The sequence below is a fragment of the Candoia aspera genome, chromosome 3 (assembly GCF_035149785.1).
Source record: "Candoia aspera isolate rCanAsp1 chromosome 3, rCanAsp1.hap2, whole genome shotgun sequence".
Classification (NCBI taxonomy): domain Eukaryota; kingdom Metazoa; phylum Chordata; class Lepidosauria; order Squamata; family Boidae; genus Candoia; species Candoia aspera.
This window is the reverse complement of record NC_086155.1, coordinates 181,470,750-181,498,670: the sequence shown is the minus strand read 5'-3', so window position 1 is coordinate 181,498,670 and position 27,921 is coordinate 181,470,750. Positions and strand designations below refer to the sequence as shown.

At 39.8% G+C, this 27,921-nt stretch overlaps 2 protein-coding genes across 2 annotated transcripts; one reads left to right on the top strand and one right to left on the bottom strand.

The window, feature by feature from the left end:
- On the top strand, positions 1–10,022 carry RBIS (ribosomal biogenesis factor). Its single transcript, XM_063299451.1, has 5 exons — positions 1–109; positions 4,007–4,123; positions 6,421–6,537; positions 7,422–7,528; positions 9,521–10,022. The coding sequence occupies exons 2-4, from the start codon at positions 4,010–4,012 to the stop codon at positions 7,488–7,490; spliced, it is 300 nt and encodes a 99-aa protein (XP_063155521.1). The 5' UTR covers positions 1–109; positions 4,007–4,009; the 3' UTR covers positions 7,491–7,528; positions 9,521–10,022.
- Positions 7,547–27,018, bottom strand: E2F5 (E2F transcription factor 5). The gene is made up of 9 exons (XM_063299449.1): positions 26,697–27,018; positions 22,091–22,200; positions 19,732–19,893; positions 19,103–19,146; positions 18,473–18,537; positions 15,642–15,900; positions 13,156–13,344; positions 11,730–11,774; positions 7,547–8,260 (listed from the first exon to the last, which is right to left on the bottom strand). Exons 1-9 carry the CDS (start codon positions 26,862–26,864, stop codon positions 8,151–8,153), a joined length of 1,152 nt encoding a protein of 383 aa, XP_063155519.1. The 5' UTR covers positions 26,865–27,018; the 3' UTR covers positions 7,547–8,150.
- Between the last annotated feature and the right edge of the window lie 903 nt (positions 27,019–27,921).

The window sequence follows — 27,921 nt, the reverse complement described above, 5'->3', positions numbered from 1 at the left end:
TCGAGTCGAGGAGGAGGAAGAGGAGCCCCGTGTCCACGTGGAGTGGTTTGGAAGGAGGCTTCGGGGAGGCGTCTTGGCGGAGGGTCGCGCGCGCCGTTGCGGAGAAGAGGTAAAGGCCAGGGGGTACGATTTGGCCATCATCCCCTCTTGGGGCTTTCTTGAAGTGCTCGCCTGCAGTTCCCCTAATCCTCAGCCAGGATAAAAAGTGAGTTTGTTAGGTCGCAGAATGCGGTTTTATGGCAACGGTGCGGCATTGGTGGGCCGCCTAGGCGATGCTAAGATGTAACTCGGACCAGCGTGGCTAATAGCAGCCCCCGCCCTATGGAACCCCCTCCCCACGCAGGACTCTTAAAACCTGGCCCTTCCCCCAGGCGTTGGGGTAGGGCGAAGCCAGGAGGAATGAGAATGAGAGTGCCCTATGGAAGTGCCAGGTTTTTCTGCTTTTATTTTCAGTGCTGTTGGTTTTTATACTGTTTTGTTGGTTATAAGACGCCCAGAGTTGTTTTAAGATGGGCGGCAGTATAAGGTAAAGGTAAAGGTTTCCCTTGACGTAAAGTCCAGTCGTGTCCGACTCTAGGGGGCGGTGCTCATCTCCGTTTCTAAGCCTTGGAGCCGGCGTTGTCCCTAAGGACCCGTCCGTGGTCATGTGGCCGGCATGACTCACGGAATGCCGTTACCTTCCCGCCGAAGCGGTACCAATTAATCTACTCACATTTGCATGTTTTCGAACTGCTTGGTGTGCAGGAGCTGGGACGAGCAACGGGAGCTCACCCCGCCGCGCGGTTTCGAACCGCCGACCTTCCGATCGGCAGCTCAGCGGTTTAACCCGCAGCGCCACCACGTTGGTTATAAGACGCCCAGAGTTGTTTTAAGATGGGCGGCAGTATACATGTTTTAAATAAATAAATATGGGCAGCTATATAAACAGACAGGGATTATTCAACGACATTTAGTTTTGGGGTCAACTCTAGACAATTGTGTCTTCCAACCCATGGGAAATCTGCATTGAGTATGTCATGACCCTGTTTGTGTGTCGCGCTTCACCGGGGCCCTTGACTCGCTCCCTGCTTGTGAGTTGGGCCAGTAGCTAAACCCAGTCAACAGGAGCGGGCGAGAGAGACTTACCTTCTCGGATCAACTGTATTATCCAGACAGGCATAATAAGTTGCTCCCACCGGCTGTCAGCAAAGACAAAATCGTAGAACAGTTTTACAGAAATGAGGTTACTCTGTTTACTCCTGTTGCTGTGTTGTTTTTAAACCTTTGCATCCCTCCCAAGCCACAGAAGGGGAATAAAAAAGGGGCAGAGGGGGTAGAGATGGATAAGCTCTCACCACTCCACTTGTGCCGGTACTGAGTCTGAGCTAATTTTTAAACTTCTTTCCCCCTCTGGTGGAGAGAAACACAGAGATTGTGATTGTGGATGGGAGATCAACAGAAATGACTGTTCACTATTCAGCCTAGTCTTTGGGAATCATGTGTTGTGGGTGCGGGGGGCGGTCAGTCATATGGCAACATGGCTTTATTGCTTAAAAGTGGGATGGTATCCACATTATAGAATGCTCTGCCTGTAGACCCTATCTGTTTTCTTTCCTGAAGGTCTTAACATTTCCTGCAATTCATTAATTTAGGAAGTCTCTTTAGTTATGTTAGTGGATGAAGTCTCTTTTCTGGTTGTAGTTTCTACCGTTTTGGTTTAATGTGCAAGTCTCCCTCCCACTTAAGTGACTCAGATTAGAGTATACAGATGTTTCCTCTGTGCATAAAAATCCTCAGAAACATACAGAGATGCAATAGCTCCTATGGCCATGGCTAGATGTTGGTTTGAAAGAATTTCAGAAACTGCACTCTGCTTGCTTTCTCTACCTTGTTATTCTTTCCAAGCTGATCCTACAGAATACTGGGAATTATGTAAAGCAGAGGTGTTTCTCCACTTGGCTACTTGAAGATGTGTGAACTTCAACTTCCAGAATTCCCCAGCCAGCCATGCTGGCTAGGGAATTCTGGGAGTTGAAGTCCACACATTTTCAAGTTGCCGAGGAGGAGAAACACTGATGTAAAGGGACCTAGGACTTTCTCTTTCTCTCCATCAGCAAAATAACTCTAAAAACTGAAGAGGACCAAATTTTGTGTGGAGAGAAAAGGCAGCATAAGGAAGATTGAGTATGGAAGAGTTTCTGATGATTGTGCATATAGTCAGGACCAGAAATATTGGAACAAGGATGACTGTTTTGGCATTTGGCCTCTGTACACCACCACATTGAAGCTGAAAGGAAACAAACCCAAATGCGAGTGAAGTCAGGACTTTCAGCTGTAATTCAAGGGGTTTGACAAAAGTGGGGTGCTAACCATTCAGGAAGTACAGCCAGTGGCATACATACACCCCCATCGTTGGTGCCTCCGTATGTAATGGAACAAACCATCATTATAAACATAAGGATCGCCTTTAATACCTGGATGAAAATCCTTTGCAGCCAATGACTGCCTGAAGTCTGGAACCCATGGACATGACCAAATGCTGAGTTTCCTCCCTCGAGATGCTTTGCCAGGCCTTTACTGCAGCTGCCTTCAGCTGCTGCTTGTTTGTGGGTCTTTCTGCCTTCAGTCTTGTCTTCAGTAAGTGAAGCGCGTGCTCTATTGGGTTGAAATCAGATGACTGACTTGGCCATTGAAGAACATCCCATTTCTTTGCCTTGAGAAACTCTTGGTTAGCTTTGGCTGTATGTTTTGGGTCATTATCCATCTGCAAGATGAAGCGGCGTCCTATCAGTTTGGCAGCATTTGGCTGAATTTGAGCAGAAAGTATAGCCCTATACTCTTCAGAATTCATCCTGCTGCTTTTATCAGCAATCTGGTCATCAATAAACACAAGTGACCTGGTTCCATTGGCAGCCATACATGCCCATGCCATAACACTGCTTCCACCATGTTTGACAGATGATGTGGTATGCTTTGGATCATGAGCTGTTCCTTTCTTTCTCTGTACTTTTCTCTTCCCATCATTCTGGTGCAAGTTAATCTTGGTTTCATCAGTCCAAAGAATCTTATTCCAGAACTGGGCAGGCTTTTTTAGGTATTTGCTGGCCAAGTCTAATCTGGCCTTCCTGTTCTTGAGCATTACCAGTGGTTTGCACCTTGTTGTGAAGCCTCTGTATTTACATTCATAAAGCTGTCTCTTGACTGCAGATGTTGTGTGCAGTGACATGCCTACCTCCTCAAGAGCGTTCTTGACCTGGCTAGATGTTGTTAAAGGGTTCCTCTCCACCGTGAGCAGAATTCTGCGGTCATCCACTTTAGTTGTCTTCCGTGGTCTTCCAGGCCTTTTGCTCTTGCTGAGCTTGCCAGTTAATTCCTTCTTTTTCAGGATACAAACTGTTGTATTGGGCACTCCCAGTGTTTTTGCTATCTCTCTGATGGGTTTATTTTGTTTTCTCAGCCTAATGATGGCCTCCTTCAGTCGCATGGACACATCTTTGGACCTCATGTTGAGAGTTCCAGTGAACAGCTACCAAATGCAAATGTAACACTCAGAACCACCTCCAAGCCTTTTATCTGCTTGATTGGTCATGGAGTATCCAGGAAACAGGCCACATCTGGCCATGCAGCTGCTTGTCAGCCATTCATTCCATTACTTATGAGCCACCAATGATGGCTGTGTGTGTATGCCACTGGCTGTACTTCCTGAATGGTTAGCGCTCCACTTTTGTCAAACCCCTTGAATTACAGCTGAAAGTCCTGACTTCACTACCATTTGGGTTTGTTTCCTTTCAGCTTCAGTGTGGTGCTGTACAGAGGCCAACTGCCGAAACAGTTATCCTTGTTCCAATATTTCTGGTCTACTCTATTCTGGAGTACTGAAGATATGTATTCAGGCTATATCAAGCAACAATAATGAATATACCAGAAATGATTAATATATCTTCCCAACTAGTGAAGCAGGTGTGATTTAAATCATTAACTTGAGTCTTTGGCTAATTATTTCACAATTTTAATTTTTTTTTTTTAGGTAATGGGCAAGAATAAGGTAAAAGGCCTGAAACAGACCAATGTATTCCATATAGCCAATAAAAAAATATTAAAGGCTAAAAGTAAAGCAAAACCAGTGGCAAGCAATCTAAAAAAGGTATGTACTAGATGATTCTTAGGTGATACTTAAAAAATGTCTGTGTCTGTGCTGTACACATTAAATTGCAGAGTGTTGAAAAACCACAGGATTTTGGCTATCTGGCTATACAAGCCTTACTCCCAGGCCCATGTCTATAATGCAGCTTTCCTTGATGGGATGTTTTTTGTTAGGAATTCTGACAATTAAAATCCCATCAAGAAAACTTCAGCTTTGGGAATGCTCCAAAAGTGAATGAAATATATTCTCCATTCTTTCTCTAGAGTGGAGCTTTATGTGTGTATATAGCTTGATAAAATGTTGAACCCATTATAATAGGTGGAAAGAACACATTTAGTGTTGGGATTCCTTAGTAAATTGAAAATAGCATTGCCAACAGCTGTATACAAAACTATGCTATATTTATTATATTGTTTATGTATTATATATTATATATTATATTTTATATTTATTATAATTTACTGTACAATTTATAAGGCTGTCCAACTCAACCAGCATTTGGAATATTGTGTTGTGTTCTCATCACATCTGTAAAATGATACCACAGAGTTGGAGAACATGCAGAGAACATACAGAAAAAGGCAGCCTAAATGATCAAAGGCTGGAGCATCACAGGAAGTAAAATATTCCAGCAGCTTGGCAATTTTGGTTTAGAGTACTGAATAGATAGAATGATAGAAACGCTTGAGGAGAACATGAATAAAAGATGGCACTTTGCACCTTCTCCAAATACTAGAATAGGGGATTACTCAAGGTTGTTCAATGATGGTAATTACAAGGTGGGTAGAAATCTGCCCACACGTAGTTAAATTATGGAATTTGTTACCAGAATATATTGTTATGAATGCCAGGAGAAACTGGCCACCGTCATGAAGATAGCTATATATTATTTCTACTGCCAGATACAATATATGTCTCAATACCAGTCCTAGGGAACCCAAGCAGAGATGTGCTAACAAACACGTTCTGCTTTGCTTAGCCACTGCCAGAGTAGATTGCTCAACTAAATATGCCTTTTGAATGGATCTGGCAGGATTCATCTTACATGTAGCATCAGTACAGGACAGGATTAAGCAATCATGGTGGCTTAATTTATCACAGGGGTGGAGCTGAGAGACAAAGTGGAGGCTGAGCTTATTTTTTAGAGGAGTCTGGGCTTTTTTGATAGGTTTCTTAACCATAATCTGCATAGTTTATGGCTTTTTTTTTTCATCCATTCAATCATGTCCAATTCTCGGAGACTGCCAGGGCAAGTCTCCCTGGCAAGGTTTTTTCAGAAGTGGTTTGCCATTGCCTCCTTCCTAGGGCTGAGAGAAAGTGACTGGCAAACTGACCTTGTGCCTAAGGTGGGACTAGAACTCACAGTCTCCTGGTTTCTAGCCTGATGCCTTAACCAAACATCAAACTGCTTCTAGTTTAAGGCTTAGCTGTTTCCAAATTCAAATGGTAGAAAATCATGCCTTCAGATTTTAGCAGCTGAGAGGCTCTTAGGACTAGAGAAAGGATGTTGAGAAGGTACCAGCTATGCATCCTAACATAAGATTGGTATATGCAATTGGGAATTCTGATTGTGAAAGATTTATAATAGTGCCGAAATGTCTGCTCATGTAGAATTCCTTTCTTCTACTGAATGTACTGAAGTCAGGATTAGGACCAGGAAGTGTAATCCAGTTTTGCCTCCATTCCTTTAAACCTCTTGTAAATGATTAGATCAGTTTCCCAAAATTGCCTCTTTTTCATATTGGTAATTGATACAGGTTTAACTGGTCAATAAAACAGTCTTTCCTAAAAATCATGATTGTTTTCCTAAAACGTCTGGAGCTGATGTCCCAGCACCAGCTAATCTTTAGCAGAGGGCAACTGTGAACTCGGTTTATCAGCAGTCAGGATATACACATGCAACCCAGGAATGGAACAGGCATAGGTGAAAGGTGTGGTATGTTGGATTTCAGTGCTCACACACCTATAGCATGTGTACCAAAAGTATTATGGATTTGACTTGTTAATGCCTTTGGCTAGTTAGGGCCCTAGGTTTTAAAGAACAGATATTGAGCTGGTTCTGCTGAAGAAAGGAACTGAAAAATTCTGTACAAATGCTTATCTCGGTGACTTGCATCTTCCTGTGCCAAACTTTTACAATGATTTATTGTAAGTTAATGAAAATTAAACAGATTCATTGTTCAAAGTGACGGTAGAACATGGCATATTCAGTTTAAATTTTACAGCAGTTGCACTTTCATGCTTCAGTTTCACCCTGATATAAAAAAGGCCAAATTGTTTTTCTTATTCCCCAAAAGATAAATATTGTGAACGATGAAAAAGTTCGCGAGATAAATAAGGTATTTACAGAAATACAGAAAAACGTGAAACAGTTGTCCAAAGCTGTTCCGTCAGATTCTGCAAAGAGACTTCAGGTAAGAGTTCATATGAAAACAAATTCTGATCTCTGTATCTTTTTTGGAGTGATCTAAAGACTTGTTTATTTGTTTAAACACATTATTGATCCTCTGTGATACATTCTTGGGCGCAGCAAGACTGGCAGGGAGGAGGGATGTTTCTTGCCTTTTTTCCCCGAGAGTAAAAAGTTCTTCCTTTTTCCAACAATGCAAAATACACTGTCTGTCCACTTGGAGAGACCCTGTGAATCTTCACACCCTTCCAGATCCCATGTCTGAGGGTCAAGGGGATAGGAACTGTATTTTTTGAGCTTCCTAATTTCTAGAGGCTGGGAAATTTGACTAACCCTATGGTACCTGGGACACTGGGTAATATATTGCAGACAGTATATTAATATATTGCAGACAGTCAAGGCATCTTGTCCCCATGGTTTTGCTGGCACCTTTGCTAAAGCATGTATGTTGCACCTCAGAACAAGCCATCTATGTTACTTGGGGAGGGGGAGGAAAGCATCCTGAAATATTCTCTAATCCTCGGGATGATAAATGTATTTTCCCAACTGCAGAGATCCTCTGGTGCTATTCTTACAGTGTTCACACATGCAGTCTATTTTGCTGGGTAGTACCAATGTTTTAAAATGTGTTTCTGCAGTACTGTAATGTTTCCCCACCCCGACCCCCATCAATAAGCAATCACTGCAGATAAAGAACACAGAAGAAGAAAAAAATACTACACCAGACATTTCTGCAATCTGAGCAGAAGCAGCCTCAGAAGCATGGGTTGCCCCTTCTGAAATAGCTAAAAGTGTTTTGAAGATAGTATCCCTTAGAAAAGCCCACACTAGCTGATGAAGTCTTTAGCACTCAGAACATTTCAAGATGCACATATTTCTCTTTTTCAGATTCCAAAGTCTCAGGAAGACAAGCCGGCTAATGTAGATGCTGCTGCTGACTTACTGTCTCAGTTGTAGTGCAAAACAGTATATCTATGTGAAAATCACATCTTCTGGTATGTCACAAACCATTGTTTGTATAGTTTTTATTTTTAAAAAATCTTGTTAATATACAAGTATTGCTGTTCTCTAATATGAACTACAAATAGTGCTTTCCTTAATCTAGGAATGCGAGAAATAAAGAAAACAAAAAGACATTTAAAGTGCTAATAAAGAAGGCACCCTCCACAGAACATTTTTTGGGTTCACCCCAGGGAGTTGGGAGAGAACATAACCTAGGAAACCGTCCTTTATTTTGCAACTGGCAGTGGAAGTTTGAAACATATGGCCAAAATTTTGGAATGATTGTAGGGAGTTCCTAACGGACCAGATTTGCTAGTTTTAGTGGAAGCAGAAAAGTAGGAGAATTATGAATTCTGCTTCCTAAAAAAAAAAAAAAGAAGAAAATTAGGCCTGTAAGTAACTGCCTTGAGATACTCTAACGTTTCTTTGAGTATCAGCTCTGCATGTCATTAAGTTTAAAAACTGCTCACAATAACAAACTAAAAGAAAAATTTATACCCAGCATTGGTCAATTATGGAAGTTTTGCATTCATTATTTTAAATACTTGAATTACAAAATTGCATCTACAGTATTACATAGTTAGAGGTAGATGAGAAAATCTGGTTGCATCAAATCTAGTAGTTCAAGATCTGAACATCGAAGAGATCACAGACTCCTTCATTATCATCCAAGTTGAAGCTGTAGTCATCTCCAGGTGTAGGAGACAGCCGTAACAGAGGAAAAACTGTAAGACAGTGCCTTCAGTTATGCATAGTTAATATTATTCAAGCAAAGTGAGCATCATTATATTGATTCACTTATATGTATGAATGCAACTGGATTATTCCCCTTCTCCTGGTCCTAGCACCACTGATACTACATACTTCCATTATCTAGTCCAAGGTTTTGAAATATGAACATCTGTTCTAGAATTTGGGAGATCCTATTCCATTAGCTATGGGAATACTTATATAATACTTATCTTGTATGTTTGCCTTTCTATCAAGCTAATATATTTAGAAGCAGAGTTCACAGACTTGACTGAATTTGAAAACCTTGTTAACACAACATTCAGAGAATTTGTCTTATTTAGAAATGGTTGGTGAGATATGACTCGGAAACCAAACAATTTAAAGACAGTATGATTAAATGGATGCAGAATGTAGATAGAGTAACTGATAAGCAGTAATGGGAATGTCAATGGAAGAAAAACATTAAATTCTCATTAATACTATACTTAAAGAGAACTGGTATAAGATGTTTACCACTGGAATATTATTCTAATATTGCTTGCTTTATTTTTCCTTCTTGTCTCCTTTTTCCTTTTTGTATGTCTTTTCCTTTTCTTAAAAATGCTCAATAAAAATTTGATTTTTTTTTAAAAGAAGCATAGTTCACAAATACTTCGTGATGAACAAATCACTGCTATTGAACACTGTTTCAATTCTAATTTTTTAAGTTTAGGTTTGTTCTGTAACTCAGACAAATCAAATGATTAATTAAGGCAAATAAATACCTTCACAATGCAGTTTAGTACTGCCAAGCATCTAGTTAAAATGGATATGCTAAAACAACTGCCTTTATTATCTACAGGCAGAATTTAAGGAACAAATAAAAAGTAAAGGATGAGGCTGAAGTGGTTCCTGGCTGCTGGATCCATAACATGAATAAGGAATTGAAGGTATGCCCAAGAAAAAAATGTTTGGGCAGACCTCCAAGGCTTATTCCTCAGCAACTGTGGGATGTTTAGATACTTCATAGTAACCTCTAGCCAAAAGCTTCATTGTGTGCAAGGCACCCTTAATGTATTAACACTCATAGGTAATACATAGCATTGAGGAACTTGGCTTTCTATCTTTACCTAAGTCTTGACCTGTATCATTTCAAAATGTTTAAATGTGGTTTTTAATACATAATCTTTGAAATAATAGTAAGAATGGGGTTTGGACATATTTATAGTAAAAATGGTTTGCCTTTGTTTTGCCTTTTTTTTTATTTACTCCAGATACAAAATGGAAGGCATAGCTTTCAACACTGGAAATCTATTTGCATAATTGTATACTGTTGGAAGGAACAGCTGGATTTTATATAATGGAATTGGGAAACTATTCCTCCCCAAACTGGCAATACTCAAGCAATAGAGGAAATATTCCAAGACTTCTTTAAGATGAAGAAGATTTTCATCCCTACTGAGCCTACGCATAGCCAGAGGCCAGATTATTTACCAACAAAAAGAGCTGGACTAAACTTAGGGATGTTGGTCTACTATTACTAGATGAAATTATACACTAAAGTGAAATTATGATTTAAAAGAAAATAAATCTCTGTTCTCTAATGTTATTGGTAAAGTTTAATATTCTCTGATGGCTTGTTAAAAATGTAAGATAAAAGGAATTTACACATTAAATAATTATTACATTTCTAGACAGAATAAAGTTATGACTTAATCAGAATTTCACTTAACAATGGGTAGAAAAATAATGGGAAAAGTAATTAAAAAACTAAAATGGAAGTATTATATAAGTATTCCCGTAGCACTTTAATATTGAACTGAATTACATAGCCTATTTGGGAGAATGCCAGAGATTAGTAAATTTCTTACTTTAGTTTCCCTCAGAATATGAAATTAGTTACTTTAGTTTACTTTAACTTACTTTAAATTTAATTTACTTAATTTACTTAAAATTTACTTAATTTACTTAAATTAACTTACTTTAGTTTCCCTCAGAATATGAAATTAGTGTTTAAATTTGGACAACATGAGACTTTTGGCTTGGACTTCGAACAAACTATTTTAAACTAACAGCTGTTTCCTGTTTTTACCTTTTTCTGAAATAGGGCTTAGTATTTCAATAATATAAAATATCTTAGCCATTTCGTTTATTCAATTTGAACCATAGGTTTGAATGCAGCAGAATCTTCCATGAATAAGGGGAGACTTTTGTCAGCAGTAGTCTTTTGACCAAGTGGAGTTTTTCTGCTAGATAAGGTCTTTGCCAGATTCTTTCTCCCAGCATTCCCCTATGCTCCCCAAACGTGCTGAAAAGAACTGGAAGATTGGCTTGAAAAGTGGGAAAATTGGTTCCAGGGACTATAGAAGGAGGAAGAAATTGGCCAAAATTGCCTACTGTTTTGAACAGTAGGGGTATTCTGAGTAAAAGTCTACTAGATGCTTGCTTCAGCAGATTAGAACTCTCAGTCCAACCTACATGAATGGAACAGCAGAAAGTACTATAGATGGAACATCCTAAGCCCTAGACTACAATTGGATTTACTTCAAAATAAGGATGCCTGGGATTGTGCTATGAATTCCTCTCATCTGCAATATTAAAGGTAATTTGGAATTTACAGGAATTAAAAACAAATACTAGTTTTCCATTAGTATTCCTTTACTTGTGTTATTTTGTTCACACAATACTATTCATGTGCAAGTGGTACCCCATTAAGTTCAATATGGAAGAGAAATCAGAACAAACAAATTCTTCATAGGCTATACTTATGCAATGGTGTGTACTGTCAAAGCAATGGATGGCTTTCTACCATGAGATGTGGCACTGTCTACCAGCTTGGCTGGCTTCAAAAAAAGGTTGGGCTAACTCATGGAAGTCATGGGGATCAGTGGTTATTACCCTTGATGGAAGTGTGACTGCCTCTGAAGGCCATCTGCTGGAAGACTAGTGGGCTTCCTTCTGTAGCTGGTTGGCCACTGTAAGAACAGATTGCTGGACTAGATGGGACAGGGGTCTGATCCAGCAGGGCACTGCTGATGTTTGTCTGTTTCAAAGGAGATAACCCAAGTTTCCAGAAATCTGACTTCTGTTGGCTTCTAGGCAGGATGGCTATTGATGACCTTCAACATCAGTATTTCTGTGTCTACCACTGACTAATATGACTAAGGGTGCCACTGAATTCACACCCTGTTAGTGACCTTCTGAAGGTTGGCTGGACTATGATTCAGCATAGCTTCTCTTAGCCCTGGTGCTTCCAAGCAAATGTCACCATAGCTTTGTTTTTAATGGAAGTACTGAAAAGGGTCAGATGCCACTAGTTACAGGGAAAATTCACTGCCCAAATCTTTTACACCAGTGGATTAAATTATGGTTTCTACAGGTGCACATCCATCCAAAAAGGGAATGATTATGAACTAGCACTTGTGCAAAGCTGTAAAGCAGTTTTACATCTTTACATTGAATTTTATAATATAAGAAACTTACCATCAGAGGACATCAGTTCATCAATGATATCACTGTTAATTATGCCTGTTGACAAAGCAATATTCACAACTATGCATAAGCAGAATGCCAAACCAAAATGCCTAAGCAAAACCAAAACACCTCCCCCCACTTCAACTGTACTCTGAAAAAAGTGAAAACAAAATAGTATGTTGAGCCTCTGACAAACCTAACAAACATTTTTTACTAAATAAACTAACAAACCTTCAAGCATCTGCAAAGCATTTTCCACCCTCAAAAAGGTAACCTGCCCTAGCATACGTGATGAGATCTACTTAGCTCGTGCATGGAAGAAAGTTACAAGATTATAATCTATTTTTAGCAAAATAAACAATCTGGCTTCAATCACTTAAATCTCTTGAAACTTTCTTTTGGTCTTCTAATACTTCATGTAAGCTACTCTTAGTGAAATGAACACAAAGAGTTGTGTCACACCCAATACTGTGATCTCAAGTTACAAGGATCAGAATATAAAAACCCCAACCACACGGCAGTTATATGAAGAGCATACTGGAAAAAACCAAGCCCTTGGCTAACAACCAGAAGCATCAGCTAGGAGACAATCAAAAACTGTTTCAGAACATTTTCATTATAAAGTACACAGAGAATTTGGGAAGTACTTTATGAGTATCTAAAATGTATTAGTTTTATCAGTAACCCTTACAAACATCCTCCTAACATTTTTTTTAAAATGTGGGCAAAACTAATGTGCAAGTAGCATTATTTAGACTTCTTTAATGTCACAGATGATTCCAACAAATGAGTGTTAAGTTCATTTAGAATATTCTCTTTATGCTACATGCACCTAGATACAGGACTAACCTAAAACAGGGAGGTCTCATTCTCAGCCACAACCTTCCCCTTCTCTGTTCTTCCCCTTCCAAATGATTTATCTGTGAAGCTTAATTAAAGATTTGGAGAGAAGTGTTGCTGAAATGACCAGATGGAAGTTCTTCAACTTGTTGCTCTACACAGTGAAGGCATCAGCAAGGCAAGGAACATTTGGGTATTCTCTCTGGGACCACTACAAGAGCTATAAGCCAATCTGGGTAGCTTTGTGGTATCACAAAGGAAAAGCTGATCCAAAAGGAAAAGCTGATCAAGCAGCTACTGGAAGTAAGAATTGTGCCCCAAGTGTAATATGGTTGCACTGTAGATGCAAGAAGCTGGCTATATTGTTCTAAGCCTAGTCCCCCATGAACTTTTGGCTCAGTACCATATACAATAGCTATACAATGGCTACAGGTGAAAAAGCTTGACGCCAGAAGTAAAGCCAATGATAAGACAATTAAAAAATAATAAAGCAGCTAAGCTTTTTTTACCAAACAAGAAAAGTGAGATACATTCTTTTCAAGTTTTGGATTTCAGGATACTGCCCAATTAACATTAAATGTAACACAATATTTACCTCCAGGCTCATCCATCTTTGCGATGTCAAATGTGTTTGACTTTATAATACTATTGACATCCAGTGGAAGGAAGGAAGGAAGGGTATTTGAGCTAGGCGTGGTTTCGGTTACAAGGCTATCATATAATTCAGAATCTGGAATGCTGGCACACAGTGTTTCAGGAGCTGGGCTTCCTTGTAAATTGATGTCTGTAGCAGTGGAAATTTTTCAGGTTAAAATCCAACATGGTAGTTCAGTGCAATACACAAACGTTGAGAGTACAGGTTGACAACACAGCACCCCTGGCTACCAAAATGCCTTTGAAAACCCTATTCCCACAACCTCAAAATTAAATATATATTGCCCAGTACCAGGGCCTGAAGGAGGAACTAGAGGATGTGGAAAGTGAAGGCCAAAGTGGTCCCAGTGGTGGTAGGGGCACTCGGGGCTGTGACCCCCAAACTGGGAGTGGCTCCAACAGATCCCAGGAACATCAGAGCTCTCTGTCCAGAAGAGTGCAGTGCTAGGAACAGCTAAGATACTGTGCAGAACCCCCAAAACCCAGGCCTCTGGTAGAGGACCCGAGGCTGAGGAAGACACATGCCACCCATAGGGGTGAGAAGGGAATTCTATATTTAAAATGGGGAGTGGCTTGTGAAGATCTTGTGAAAATCCTGCAGGATTTCAGCATGCTCTCATAATATTTCAGTCAAAAACTCTAAAATTTCACAAAGTTTGGCATTTTTGCAAGATTTGGAGCACTGTTTAAATTTTCGTTTTTTGTAGCCCATGCCACCTCATACAGATCTGGAGTGTGAAAAGATTACCAATATGAGCATGAGACAACACAGAATTAAAAGAAGAAACAAAAAGTTCACTAGCTAGTATACACATACATAAAGAAGTAACTAGCTAGCTAATTGCATACTAGCTAGAAGCTCAAATATGAAAACTAATTACAATTTCAATATAAAAGCAGCAGTGAAGAGCAAGACCGTCAGTCTATTTAACTGGCTCATTGCCAAGGTCAAAGTGCAAGTCAACATGAATGGAATCCTACAGTTTAGTTTTAAGGACCTAACAGAGAAGGCCTCCAAAATGGATTTTATATGCTCAGGCAGCAGTTAAGACCAGTGCTTTGAATTGGGCCTGCAAACTTATGCAAAGTCAGTGCATCTGGTACAAAATTGGTGCTATGCTGACAGACATCCAACAGCAGCCTTATCATCCAGATAAATCTATTTTGGATTAGGGTTAGCCTGTCTTTAAAGGCTTTCCCATGTAAAATAAATTTCAGAAATCCAATCTGTAAATAACCACTGCATGAAAAACTAAGACCCCTTGCTATTAGCATGCATTTATTTTCAGTGCATTTATATGATTAACAAAAAGATGTTCCGTGTCTTCAAGATTTCTGAAGACTTAACCCTGTAACCCTAATTCTGACCTGCTAAGTGCAAACCATTCTACTGATCCATTAAAAAAATCCAATAAATAATAATAAAATTAAAATAGATTTAATAGCAATCTTGTATGAGTAGCAGTCAGGTTTAGATCACTGCTTCTCAGCTTACTAAGATATGGACAAGCTTTTTGTCTACACAGAGCCCCTTTGTTGTTTTCTTAATGATGGATAGCAATCAAATCATAATGTTTCTAGTTAGCTATTGTTCATGTTTTGTTCAGAACAAGTTGTGATTTTAAAACCAGTTTGAGAGGCTGCTTTAAGATCATCAATTCTAAAGTGGGAAACCATAGTTTCTCAGCTTGAATGGAATGCAAAACTATGGATAATTAAGAATGGTCTCATTTGATTTCAGTGCAGATCAAATAAAAGATCACGTTTAAACTTCCCAGACTACAAAGATATTCCCCCACTCACACATTTAATGAATTATGATATTATAGCCTGAGGTGATTCTCAGTATTGTACTTCTAATGAGAAAACTATTGAGACCCAAGTACACAACCCATAAGACGTTAGTCCATCTGTAAAGAACAGTGTAGATTATTAGATAGTTGAGCTCCCAGTGGTTCAGATCTGATACTTTGGAGTATGCAGGGAAATGAATGTGCACTTATCCGCAGTTCTTTAAAGCAGCTGTGTCTTATCCCATAATTGCACAGAATCCTGAGAAAAACACTATCATTTTAAAGAGCTGCACACAGATGCTATAGTTGTGCAGCTGCAATCTGAAGCAACCTTCTTGGAACTGAATCCAAAGTGCTGCCCAGTTTTAAAAGACAGCACTGGGTAATTAAAAAGTGTTTTCTAATAGTACTAGCTTGGTTTTAAGGTTCTTTCTTTAGCAAATACATTAATTTTAGGAGATCACAGTCCTAATCGCATACTTAGATATGACACTGGAACATAGTACAGTAAGCCTAAAAAATCATACAGGATACAACCACATTCCTTGACAAGGCAGTGCAAAAAAATCCAACGACCAATGGTGCCAAGTTTTCTGGGTTAATTCCTGAGAAGGGAAGAAGTGTTTATACCCACCTGTTGGCATATCTGTCACTGGGGTCTGTGGAAGGGATTGCTTTTCATTAGGGTCTGAAGACTCTTGTAATCTCTGAGGATCTGCATTTGGTTTAGAGGAAGTCAGAGGAACTGTGGATTGCGATAGAGGCTGCAGGAGATCATCTGGTGGAGGTACTGGGAAAACAACTGGCTTGGAGGAACTGGACTCTTTGTTAATGAGCAGTACGTGGATAGGTCCCAGATTGCTCTTTAGATTGATCTGGTATTTCTTTTGTCCCTTTAGAGAGAGTGGTAAAGTAAAATGAAAGACTTACAGTCCTTTATATGAAAACAGAATTAGTAACCAGTAGTCAATCGAAACTGACTCCATTAAAAATTATAAATGAAAGTTTTGCACTGCAACAATAGGAAACCAGTTTGCTGACATGCTTTCTTCCCTTCGTTAATAGCTGGTTTCTTTTCAACATGGGATCATCATTTTTATAAAATTATCTCTACATAAAATTTACTTATTTAGCAGTTTTAATGGAGTAAAATCATTACAAACAAGTAAAATGCACAACCCCAAAACAAAACTCCTCAGTGTGCCAGATAAAGACATTTTATATTCACATGTTTAAAATTTTCATAGGAAGTTGAAAAAAGGGAACTCTCTGGAAGTACATGCAGATATTGAATTTACTCTGACTCAGGAATTGCAGCAGGATTCCAGAACATGTACCAATATTTTAAAAATTCATACTGAGACAATACCTTAGATCAACTGAAGGTCACAAACTGGTATGCGACTGAGCATTCAGAAAAGGTTTTTTTTTAATGGGAATAGTAGTACTATCATAGCCAAATCCTCCTTAAGATCAGAACAGTACAAGCAATAGTATTCCCTGTGGCACTGTATGGAAATGAAAGTTGAACAAGCAGGATAGGAAGAGTGTTGACAGTTTCGAACTCTGAAAAGACTTGTCGGAGAAGACTTCTGAGAATACCATGGACAGCCAAGAAAAGAAATTGATCATTGAACAAATCAACCCAGCATTCTCACTCAAGGCACAATGACCAGGCTCAAATTATCCTACTTTGGACACATTATGTGAAGATCTAGCTCTCTGGAGGAGGCTCTAATGCTGGGAAATGTGGAAGGAAAGAGAAGAGGACAACGACAGCAGGGTGGATGGACTCAGTTACAGTGGCAATGGGTGCTCCATTGGAAGACCTGAAAAACCAGGTTAGGGACAGATTATCATGGAGAAAATCTATGTATGTGGTTGCTAAGAGTGGACACTAACTTGATGGTACATAATCAGTCAATCAATCAAATCCTCCTCACTAACCCCACTCTGCAATCTATTAACAAAGGTCCATTAGTCCGCATCAGTAGATAATTTTTCAGTGGTAATGAATGTACCATATGCAAAATTTATATATACTAAAAGAAAAGGATAAAGTAGGCACAGCCCCACATTCCTCTTTACATATTAGATATTATGACATTAAATAACTGCTTTTAAAGGTTTTAGACAACAAAATGAACAAAATGAGATTTACTAATGTTTCTAGTTGAGATTAAAAGTAAGGATTTTATTTCCAACAAGACTAGCCAACAGCAATACCATTCTGAATCTGTCCTCCTTTTAAACGTAGAGAGTACTTGGGTGAATAAAGAATGAGTGTAAGAGAGATACATGAGAAATAAAATTCACTTCCCCATCTCCCCTCTATTTCCAGCAATATGATAACCAAGACAAAATAGAGAGGAGGCAAAAACAAAACAACAAAAAAACCTACATTCAGGAAACAATATTCACACAAACAACCCATTCAACTCCCTCAAGATCTCTTTTGAAAGGAAAGCTAGAAAAGGCCTGGCAGAAATTCTTATATGAAGTTAGAGAAGAAATATGTTGTGTGTATTCTCTGCACCAGAATGAGATTGACTACACTGACTAGGCACTAATAAATAACAAGGCAGGGCAGCTTGGCTCGTTAGCATTCTTTCTAAAAATCCATAGATGAAATGTTTTGAGGAGTAATAAGCTATGCAGTTTTTTGTGTTTAATGTATAGGCATCCACTCATCCTACTTTCACCAAAATGACAAAAGAGCATCATGCCATTGTATCGCAATCTTGTAAATAATTAAACTATATGGAGTTATTTTCCATTGTTGCTGACTGCCATATACAGAATAACAGCTTTAAAATACAAGCAGGTAGATTCCAACTGAATGTTATGAAAAAGGCTCTAACAGTACAAATATTTTGGTAGTGGAGCCAGTTCCCCAAAGAAGTGGTGAATTCTCCTTTGCTGGATGTGTGGGGATGCTTTAATTTGGATTACTGCACAATGATCCAAATAGATCAGAGTGGATTTTTTTGGATTAGATTCTATGATCCAAACCTTTTTATTTTGGAGCAGACCCACCAAAAACATGGAGCTTGGGTTTGTTATAACTAACTTGCCACATTGATAACAGTAAATCTGCTCTATGCAAGACAAAGTTTGGATCCAATCCATTAGCAATTTTCCCTTGTACCTATAAGTAAAACTTAGGCAATTGAAAAGACAAATACTATCCTACTGGAATTCTTCATCATCATCATCACCACCACCCCCACCACACCAAGCCGAAGTTTAAATAACCCTTACATTATCATCAATAATTTAGGTAGATAACTGAATTATTGAACACAGCATCTTTTAAAACAATTTCTGAGAATCATGAATAGTATTAAACTTTATAAAACTGTTACAAAAACAAGATATATTTTTCAGGTTACTAAATACTTCGCTCAATGTTCAGTAAATTCCCTGGTTTCCCCAAATCAGATCAAAAGAGTTATTTCTACATACCACATGAGGCACAGGAACTTCTAACTGTGTACCAGAAGGTGCCTGAATTGCTAGTAGTGTATCTCCTGTTTATGGAGGAACAGGCAAATATTAATTGAATGAATTTGTTCATATTGTTTAAATGAATTCTCTCAATTCAATCTCAGTTCAGTCTGAAATTCCATGTTTTAATGTACATGGCAAATAAGATATAAAGACATGGCAACAGTCAACACTGTTAGTCCATAAACACAAAGTCATGTTTTAATGAGAAGGAAATGTTATTTAATTCTAAATTGGCCATTTTACTTTTTTCATGTATTCTACGAGTTTCATCTCCTGTGCTCCTTGTGTGCTGTTTCCTTCTGCTCTGATTTTTGTGAAATCAGAAAATCAGAAATCCCATTGTGCTTTACTCCCTGAGAAGGGGCTAAGGATACAGAGCAGATTATATATTTCAGTATAAATTGATAGCACATTGCACTGTGAATAGCAGATATAAGTCATTAGTTAAAAGGCTCCTGCGGATTTCATGGGGTAAGATCTCTGAAAAACAACTGGTATATGCTTAAATTAACCCTAACTACACAGCTTGTGCGCCCCATGTAGGAAATCTAATTTGCAAGCAGACTTAATCTTTTCTCAGCTTACCACTGAAGCAGTCACAAATGTCTTCATGAGTGATGTATGAAAAAGTGGGTCTTGTCAAGGAATTGTTCAAGATAAATTGATTACAGAAGTAAAGCTGGTGAGATTTTCAAAGAAGTATTTGGGAAGTTTTAAAAAGTAGTTCTCTCCGAATAATTTGTGTGACGTTCATCCCCCATGAGTGAAATCGCATCATTCAAAAATAATGAAACGGCATCTTTCATTTTAGATGTGACTTTGAGAGAGAGCCATCAGACTGGAAGTGATGACTTTTTAACAAGGGGCTAAGTCTCAAGCAAATATGCCATTGTGTAGTTCTATAACTCTAGAGATTTTTCTTTCTTTCTTTTTCCCACTGTTCAAATTCAGTGCAGTGCCCAATGTCCTACAGGCCCCTCTAGACCAATGTAACATGGAGTGGGGGAATGAGTGTGAAATTAATATACAGACAATGCAACAGGGGCAGAAACCTACCTGTACAGTGGAACTTCCTATTCCTCTGTCTCCTGCCCCAATCCCGTCTCTAGTCTGGAGGGTTTCTTAACCCTCTAGAATCAATGTTAAAGGATAGAAGAGGCCTGGGGGAAGGCTTACCCTATTCTAAAAAATTACACTGCACATTCAAAGGATATCGTTTATTGGTGGAATCTTCCTTAACATTTTTGATACTTTGTTGTAACCACAGTTTCTGCTGATCCAGCTCCTTTTCTTTTATTTCTAGATCTTCAATTTCTGCTTCAAGGTATCTCAGTCTCTCGATGACCTCCTTTGTATTACAACCAGCCCCTACACCTCTTAAAGCAAAAGGTTATCAATATTATGAAGTCACAACAAGTAGACAAAATTAGTTAAGGGAAAAAAAGCAGCAGTGTTTCAGTCTTTTAAGTTGTGTTCATCTATGTCTGAAAGTGACAAAAGTTTTGCCAGTTTCCCCTTCTAGCCCAAGTGACAGAAAGAATGGTAAGACAGCACCTGCCTGCCTGCCTTTCTTCCTTCCTTCCCAATTGGTCCACTGGCGAATATGCCAGGGGGAAATATGTCAGGTACAAGACAGAGTCAACAGAAGGGGGCTTGTACAAAAGGTCCATCATGGAAACCACCTGTCCTCAAAGACCCACCCTGAAAAGGAAAGTGATTGTTGCTTACTTTCCCAGCTAAAGACTCAGACAAATGCACCAATCAGGGACTAATAACTGCTGTCTGGATAGAACACCTGGCCAGTATTGTTGCCAAAGCTGAAGAATGATTGAAATACAGGTAGTCCTTGCTTAACGACTATAATTGGGACCGGAATTTCTGTCACTAAGTGATAGTCGTAAAGCATGATGTCATTTAGGAATGGCAATCCTGGCAGTCCCCATTGCTTTCGTTAAGCAAGGACTGCAGGTCGTTAAGCAAGGACCTTCTCGTGACTTCAAGCCGGCCTTCCACAAGCATTTGTGGCATTCACCATTTGCAACCTTCCCTGCTGGCTTCCCACAAGCAAAGTCAATGGGGAAGCTGGCAGGGAAGGCTGCAAGTTGATCCTGTAAGTCACTCACACTCCCATGGCTTTTTCTCCTGAGGAGCCCAGCTATGGAACAACATTCCAGGGATCTTGTACTCTAGCATGCACACACCTGCAACAGCCATCTGTATACCTCCCCCACCTGGCAGTAGCCACCACTGGCCCCGCCATGCTTGCGCCACACTGCAGCAGCCACTTACCCACCCACTGGCCTGCTTGTGAGCATCCTGGGACCTGTATCTTCCTGCCAGCTTCCCCATTGACTTTGCTTGTGGGAAGCCAGCAGGGAAGGTTGCAGGTGGTGATCATGTGACTGTGGGACACTGCAACCATCCTAAGTGTGAGCCAGTTGCCAAGTGCCTGAATTGCAATCACATGACTGCAGGGGTGCTGGGACAGCTGGAACTTTGAGGACCAGTCATAAGTACCATTCGTTCAGTGCCGTTGTAACTTTGAATGGTCACTGAACGAATGGTTGTTAACCAAGGACTACCTGTAAGGAGAGAAATGTCTTAAAATGGCTTCACTTGCAACTAGTTTTAGCATGGGAGACAAAGGGTTTAACACTGCTATAAAGAAGACCCCTTAAATGTAAGAATGTTAAGTTTCATTCTAAGGAAGAAAAAAAATAATTTTTGAAAGAGACTATTTTCATATATCATATCCTGAGCATGTGCCCTAAAACTGCAAAATTTCTATTACCTGATCCCTAGTAATCAGGAAAAGGGTTGTAGCTCATTGGTAGATACATAATCTGCATTCAAGAATTGCCAGTCTGATCCTTAACATCTCCAACCAGGCCTATAAAAGACTCTTATCATCATCCCAGTGATGAGGAACAGAAGACACTGAGCCAAATGCACAGTCAAACTTAATATAAGGCAGTTTTGTACATTTTTATGGGCACTGGTGCAAAACGTATTTCCTATTTCTGCTGAAGTTTCCTACTATCTGAAGTGCAATGCCTGCTGAAAATACAGAAATCGATGATCACTAATACATATTATATCAAGGACTGAATAGTATGATCTAACAGGAATGTCTATTTAATATGCTACCTTGGCAAGCAATTTGCACTGTGGAAAAGTGAAACAGGACATCCTCCATATCATTTGTAGATTCTTTCCCTGCTAACTGATGGTGGATGCCCAGCCTTGTAAGCTCTAAAATCAGCTGAAGCCCATACTGGTTCATTAGGACTTTGGTTAATTTGCGATGCCTTCTATCCTGACTGGTCAGTGTTATGCCTCTTTTACACACTGCGATGGCTTTCAAGAACTTGATTACAAAGTAAGTTAAAAAGTTTCTATTACAAACTCTTTAAACTGCTTGAGTTTGTCTATAAAAAACAGCTCAGAAGTATCCTAATAAATAATATATACAAAATAAATACAAATTCCTTAAGTTCATCACCACAGTGGAAGAATGTTACCTTTCTAATTTTCAGTGTGTATATAAAAGTATACATAAATTGCTTCTCTTACTTCCATTGGATGCTGTTTTTTGACTTTTTTTCAATAAGATCTATCCCCTCCAGAACATTGGTGATGTCATAGATCCGCCTTTTTTGTCGTACAGCCAGTGTATCAGCAGCCTGGGAAGAGAAGGGAGAAAAAAGAACAATATAGGGAGATGAAGGGCAAAAGGGGAGGCTCATTAGGCAGCTGCAGTGCATTTGTACAAGCCTCCTAGGGAATATTAATCACAACCTGCCAAGGAGACCGATGCACAATTAGAGGCCTCAGACCACCCTCCCTGCCTGTGGAACAGGGGCAATCAAACAAAATGCCTATACAAGTGACCTCTTGAAAACACGCCTATGGAACTCCCCACATGGAAATGAATTCTTTTGGAGTTAACCATGCATGAGTCAACTGGGTGAGAGGGAAGGCAGAGTCAAAAAGATGGTGGGACCCTCTTGAGCAGGACTCAGAAGAATAATCTGTCATTTTCATCCAAGAGGAGTGCTGAAAAAGAGGGAAAAATGGCAAGTCACTGTTGCAAAGATAGGTAGACCCTACCCCTGACATACTTTTTAAGGAAGTGTAATTTTTACCGTGGATTTCCACCTGCTATTTTGCCAAATTTTAAAGGAATATGAATTTCACCAGCTGAATCCCAAGTGAGTATTATGTACCTTATGGGCAAAAAAGGGATGTAACTCAACTAGGATCAGGGACATTAGAGATATTCTTAGGCACATGCTTCCTTATTTCATCCAGAGTTGTGCTAAAAGCAACAGCAGAAAGAGAGTAAAGTTCAGTCTGCAAGTAGCAGCCAACATGATTAGCAGCCTAAGATTTGAGCCAGTAATTTTTGTATTGGCATGGGTCCAATGTAAACCCTTGAAAGACAAGGCTGCCTAAATTTGCTCCCTACTAAAGGGAAAGTAGATTTTATTTTAATACTATTTAATGACTCACTGGGTGAAACATACCTTTTTTGTTCCTTCAATCAATGGTGCAATATTTCATTTTTTTTTTACCAAGATAAGTAGTAAAAGACATATTTTAGATGCCAGTAAATGTAATGTGCCTAACATATATAAAATGAGAGCCAGTTTGGTGTAGTGGTTAGTCAGTCAGTCTAGAAACTGAGAGACTGTGAGTTCTAGTTGTGCTTTAGGCACAAAGCCAGCTGGGTGACTTTAAGCCAGTCACTCTCTCTTAACCTCAGGAAGAAGGTAACAGCAAGCCACTTCTGAAAATCTTGCCAAGAAAACTACAGCGACTAGTCCTGGCAGTTGCCCCAAGTCAACACTGACTTGAAGGCCAAAAAAAAAAAAAGTATAAAATACATGTACATGTTATATTTATAAAAATATTTTGGCATAGCCCCCTTTACTGCCCTCCCTCTCAAAAGTTGCCTGCCTTATTCTATCCCAGTAAAAATGATAAATTGATGGTGTAACCTATGGACACACAGATACACTTTCAACCCAAAACAAAGTACTTGCTTTGTCACTGAGTTTTGTTGCAAGTTCATACTGATGAATCAATGCAAACCACATTCCCTGTTATTTTGATCCAGTCTACATGCAATGGTATTTATAACTGTGTAAATCTAAAGACATACTGTACATACGCCTAATCATAAAATTAAAAACCCAACTTCTCATTAGTCCAATTCTACTGCAGCTATAGGTAAGTCTAAAATGATTTATCCACAATTTAGCTATACTGTGAGACTAAAATTTCTTCAGAATAGCCTTTCCTGACTGGCTATTTTAAAGACATTTTGATTTGATCTCACATAATCCCAAGGCATCACATCTGGGAAGACTGCTGCATTCTATAATTTGCCTAGTTTAATAGACTCTGACAGATGTTGAATAAAATGAAGTGTGCTCTTCGTGCTGTTGGTAGAAAGGTGCTTATTGGAAATCAGGATAGTTTTTTAATTTGACAAAAAGGCTGCACACTCTCAATTTAGATATTTAAACTAAAGATACGCCTGCTATCCAAATGGGCAGGGAAAGAATGTGTCCTTGCTCAATTTTAGCACCCAAAAGTTATCCCCAGCAATTATGGTTTCCAACAGATTGTCTATGACTGTGACCTTAGAAAATTAATCTCCATCATGCTCTAAAATAGGGTACACAACTTTGTTCAGCCCAAGGCTTCACCAACCACTAGGTGGAATGTTGGGAACTGCATTTTAAAAGTGGGTGGGGACAAGGCCCAATTTGGAAGGGGAAGATCAGAAATTGCAAGAGGGTGTCTTAAGTATATGCATGTCTTATGCCCCCCGCAAGGGACGTGACATACTGGGGTGGGACGGGGGGATGCTTTAGCGTAGCAAGAGATGTAAGTAGGTCATATTCCACTTCCAATCTTCACATCTACACTAAAGCTTATTTGGATATAGGTCTGGAAAGCTATCTTGATATTCCTGGTCAAAGACATTCACCTATACACTATCTGATACACTTTCAAAATGGCACACCTACCAAAAATATATTTTTGTTATGCCAAAGCATAGATTAAGGAAAGTGAACCTCTCAAGTGATACATGAATCCACAACAAACATATTTCCCTTTCAAAAATTACACTGGATTATAAAATCATGTGAGTAGACATACAAGGGAAATGTAGTAAATGTCCATTATAGTTAATGGACATCACAGGTTACCAAATATCTTTACCCCTTTTTGTTGTTGTGTTATATAGCATCCTACTCATTAAATGTGTGTGTGTGTATGTATACACACACATACATATAATTTATATACAGTGGTAACAGCTATAAATAGCAGTAACAGGTGCAGAAATAAATCCCATGAATAGAGCAACTTATATAATACATTCTTCCATATATTCCAATTACGATGAGATTGAAATGTTATAAACCCCTAAAAGCAAAGGGTAACAGTTCACTCACATCTAAACAGATCACTAGTGCATGTTATCTAACCAGATACACTTATAACTGGAATGAAAATAGAACCTTCATATGATATGATACGTCCAATGTACACCATGGGTTCACCCAGTCAAAATATTCTTCCCTTGGTAGAATGGATGCATACATCCCCTGTGCTCCTTAATTTACTACATGATAGGACTATTCCTTGTGTAGAGTGGTAAATGAGTTAATCTTCTCCCACCACTGTTGATTTCAGTGGAGTCAGGTTTAAGTCCACTTGTACTGAAATCACTGGATATAAATCACATGTTATTTACCTAACTGAAAAACTGATCTGGGTTCAACTTACTTGTTTTACATCATGTGTAAATTGGAAAACAAGGTTAACACATATAGCTCTCTATCATTTAAAGAGGATCTACTACTAGGTAAGTGTCTAGACCTGCCCTTGAGTCAGGGATGGACCTTTTGATGGCCAGACCCACACTTACGATTAAGGCTGAAGAAAAGGACAGGGTTTATATAAAAATTGGGACAGGAAGGCAGTGATTTTTGTATTTTAACTATAACGTGCCTACTTTAGAAAACTATATTGCAGTTTCCATCAGTACTCCAATTAAAAATGGTAAGGAATGATATCAGTTTTCAGCAATCCTGATTTTAAAAAAGCAGCTGGTGAAGACCACAGACTGCTCATTCCTGCCTTAGACAGAACGTGATCAAGATTTTACTGAGCTGAGTATCAATGCCAGTTGAACATCTCCTGAAAGTAATTTCACTCCTTAACACAAGGTAGAGAAATCTACCAAGAAGAACAGGATGATCTTAATTTGAACATAAGTTCTACCACATTCACTGGCACTTACTTCTTGATAAAGCAGCAAATGTTTAGGCCACAGTCCTACCTGCAGGCTTTCTCAGGAACAAAGGAACGATCATTGTCCCACTGCTTACCCAGGGAGACATTAATAGTACAACAACACTTACATCTCTTACCATTTTTATCTTGAACATGAACACAAGTTTTGAGAAGTATGGCATTAGCGTCTTAATTCACCAGACATGAGAATGGAGAAGGCTGATTTATAGCCTTGGAGAAAGGCCTGAATTTAAACCTCTGCTCAGCCTACAGGAAAGTATTATATGACTTTTGGCCAGAAACTTTATTGCAGGCTAACCAACCGCTCAGGTTTGTTTGTATAAGTAAAAAAGGATTAGGAAAAGGAGGGCCTAGAAGAAATTGAGCTCTTGGGGAGAGAAAAGGGTGGTTTTACCCAAAGATGCATGAACAAAGTCGCTTTGAGACAGAAATAAGATGGTATCGCATGTTAATACAGGTGTAAATCAGGAAGCCCAGCCCAGCCCCCTTTACGAGGCTTTTTTAAAGATAAAATGGGGATGATGCAGAAAAGCGGCCAGGAACGCCCGCCGAACACGTTCCTTCTCATGCTTTTGGTGAAACGGGCTGTGGTAACGCATGCAGGGCGATTGTTTGCTTTCCTTAAAAGAACCTTTGTTGTTAAAAGTGAAGGGGGAACGGACAGGTTTTGGAAACACACGAGTCCCCCCCCCCCCGGCTATCTCGCGCTCCTCTTAATCCCCGCAGATGCCAGGCCAGGGGCAGCTGCTCCAAGGCAGGAATAAAGGTTCCGTGCGGAGGCTCCCCGCCGAACCTCTCAGACCGCCTTATTTCCCTTTCCAGCCTCCCCCCGCCCCAAGCTCACCGCCTTCAGGTCGAGCACGCCGTCCTTGGCTTCCTGCAGCAGCGACACAAACTTGGTGGTGAGCAGCCCCAAGCTCTTCTCATGCCGGCTACTGCTGCCGGAGCCCCCGCTGCCGTCCAGGCTCCCGCCGCTGCTAGAAACCGCCTCGGCCAGCGCCGCCGCGGCCATGCTGCATCGCCCCAGCCTCCTCGGCCAGTGGGGTTTCCCCGGCAGCGGCGGCCCCACGTGGCCCTCGCGGACGGCCTCCTCCCCTCCTCGGCCGCCAGCAAGCACCGCTGGCCCTGAATGGAGCAGCTCCGGGCCTCCCTGCCTTGCTTGCTGAGGGGGCGGAGGAAGTGACGCTGCCTCTCAGTTGCTGGGAGACAAAGTTTTGTGTAGGGAAGAACGAAGAAAGAGGCGGCTTTCTTCTAGGAGAAAGCATTTGCAACCCCCCCTTTCCAGTTTGGCATGCCACCCAAAGGTGAAGCTTTCTCCAGCTGGCAACGCTCCAACTTTCTCCAACACAACTCTCATCATCCTAGCTGGACAGCTGGGATCTATTGTTCTGGGTCTGCCTTGAAGGACAGGCATCATAAGGTCCAGAAATCAATTTTTCTATAAAATAACTGGATACCTAGACTTGTGCTCCTTACACGCTTGTGCAAAACTTGAGCACTCCTGCCCTTGCAGAGGATGGCCCTTAGCTACGCATTCTGCCTAGAATAAACTTTACAGAGAACCTGGGTTTCTAAAGGTGTAGAAAGTTTTGAACTGAGTATGTTTCCATTCACCCCTGGTTCAATTATCTAGCAAATGGGCAACTTCCCTTTCCCCTGAAGGATGTCAAGCAGAGATTAGAGAGCCGTCTGCCAGGGATGCTTTTAGGTGGATTCCTACAATGAGCAAAGAATTGATCTTGATGGCCTAACTGGGCCCTTCAAAGTGTTTTCCCAGTGGTCAACTAAAAAAAAAAAGGGGGGGGAGATACACAGCATGCATAAAATGTACAAAATACAGCTGACAGAAAATAAACTGAATCCAGTAGAAGACTCTGTTTTCCAGCAGGAAGGTATTTTTCCCTCCTCTTATTCCAGTGTCAAACATTGCATTATCATTTTTTAAACTTGTGCAAATGAAGACTGTTTGAAAGTATTTTGCAAATTTGGCAAAGAGCTGGCAATGGCTTCCAGTACCAAAAATAATGGCAAACGTACCTGAACCCTAATTCTAATACATTATACTTCTT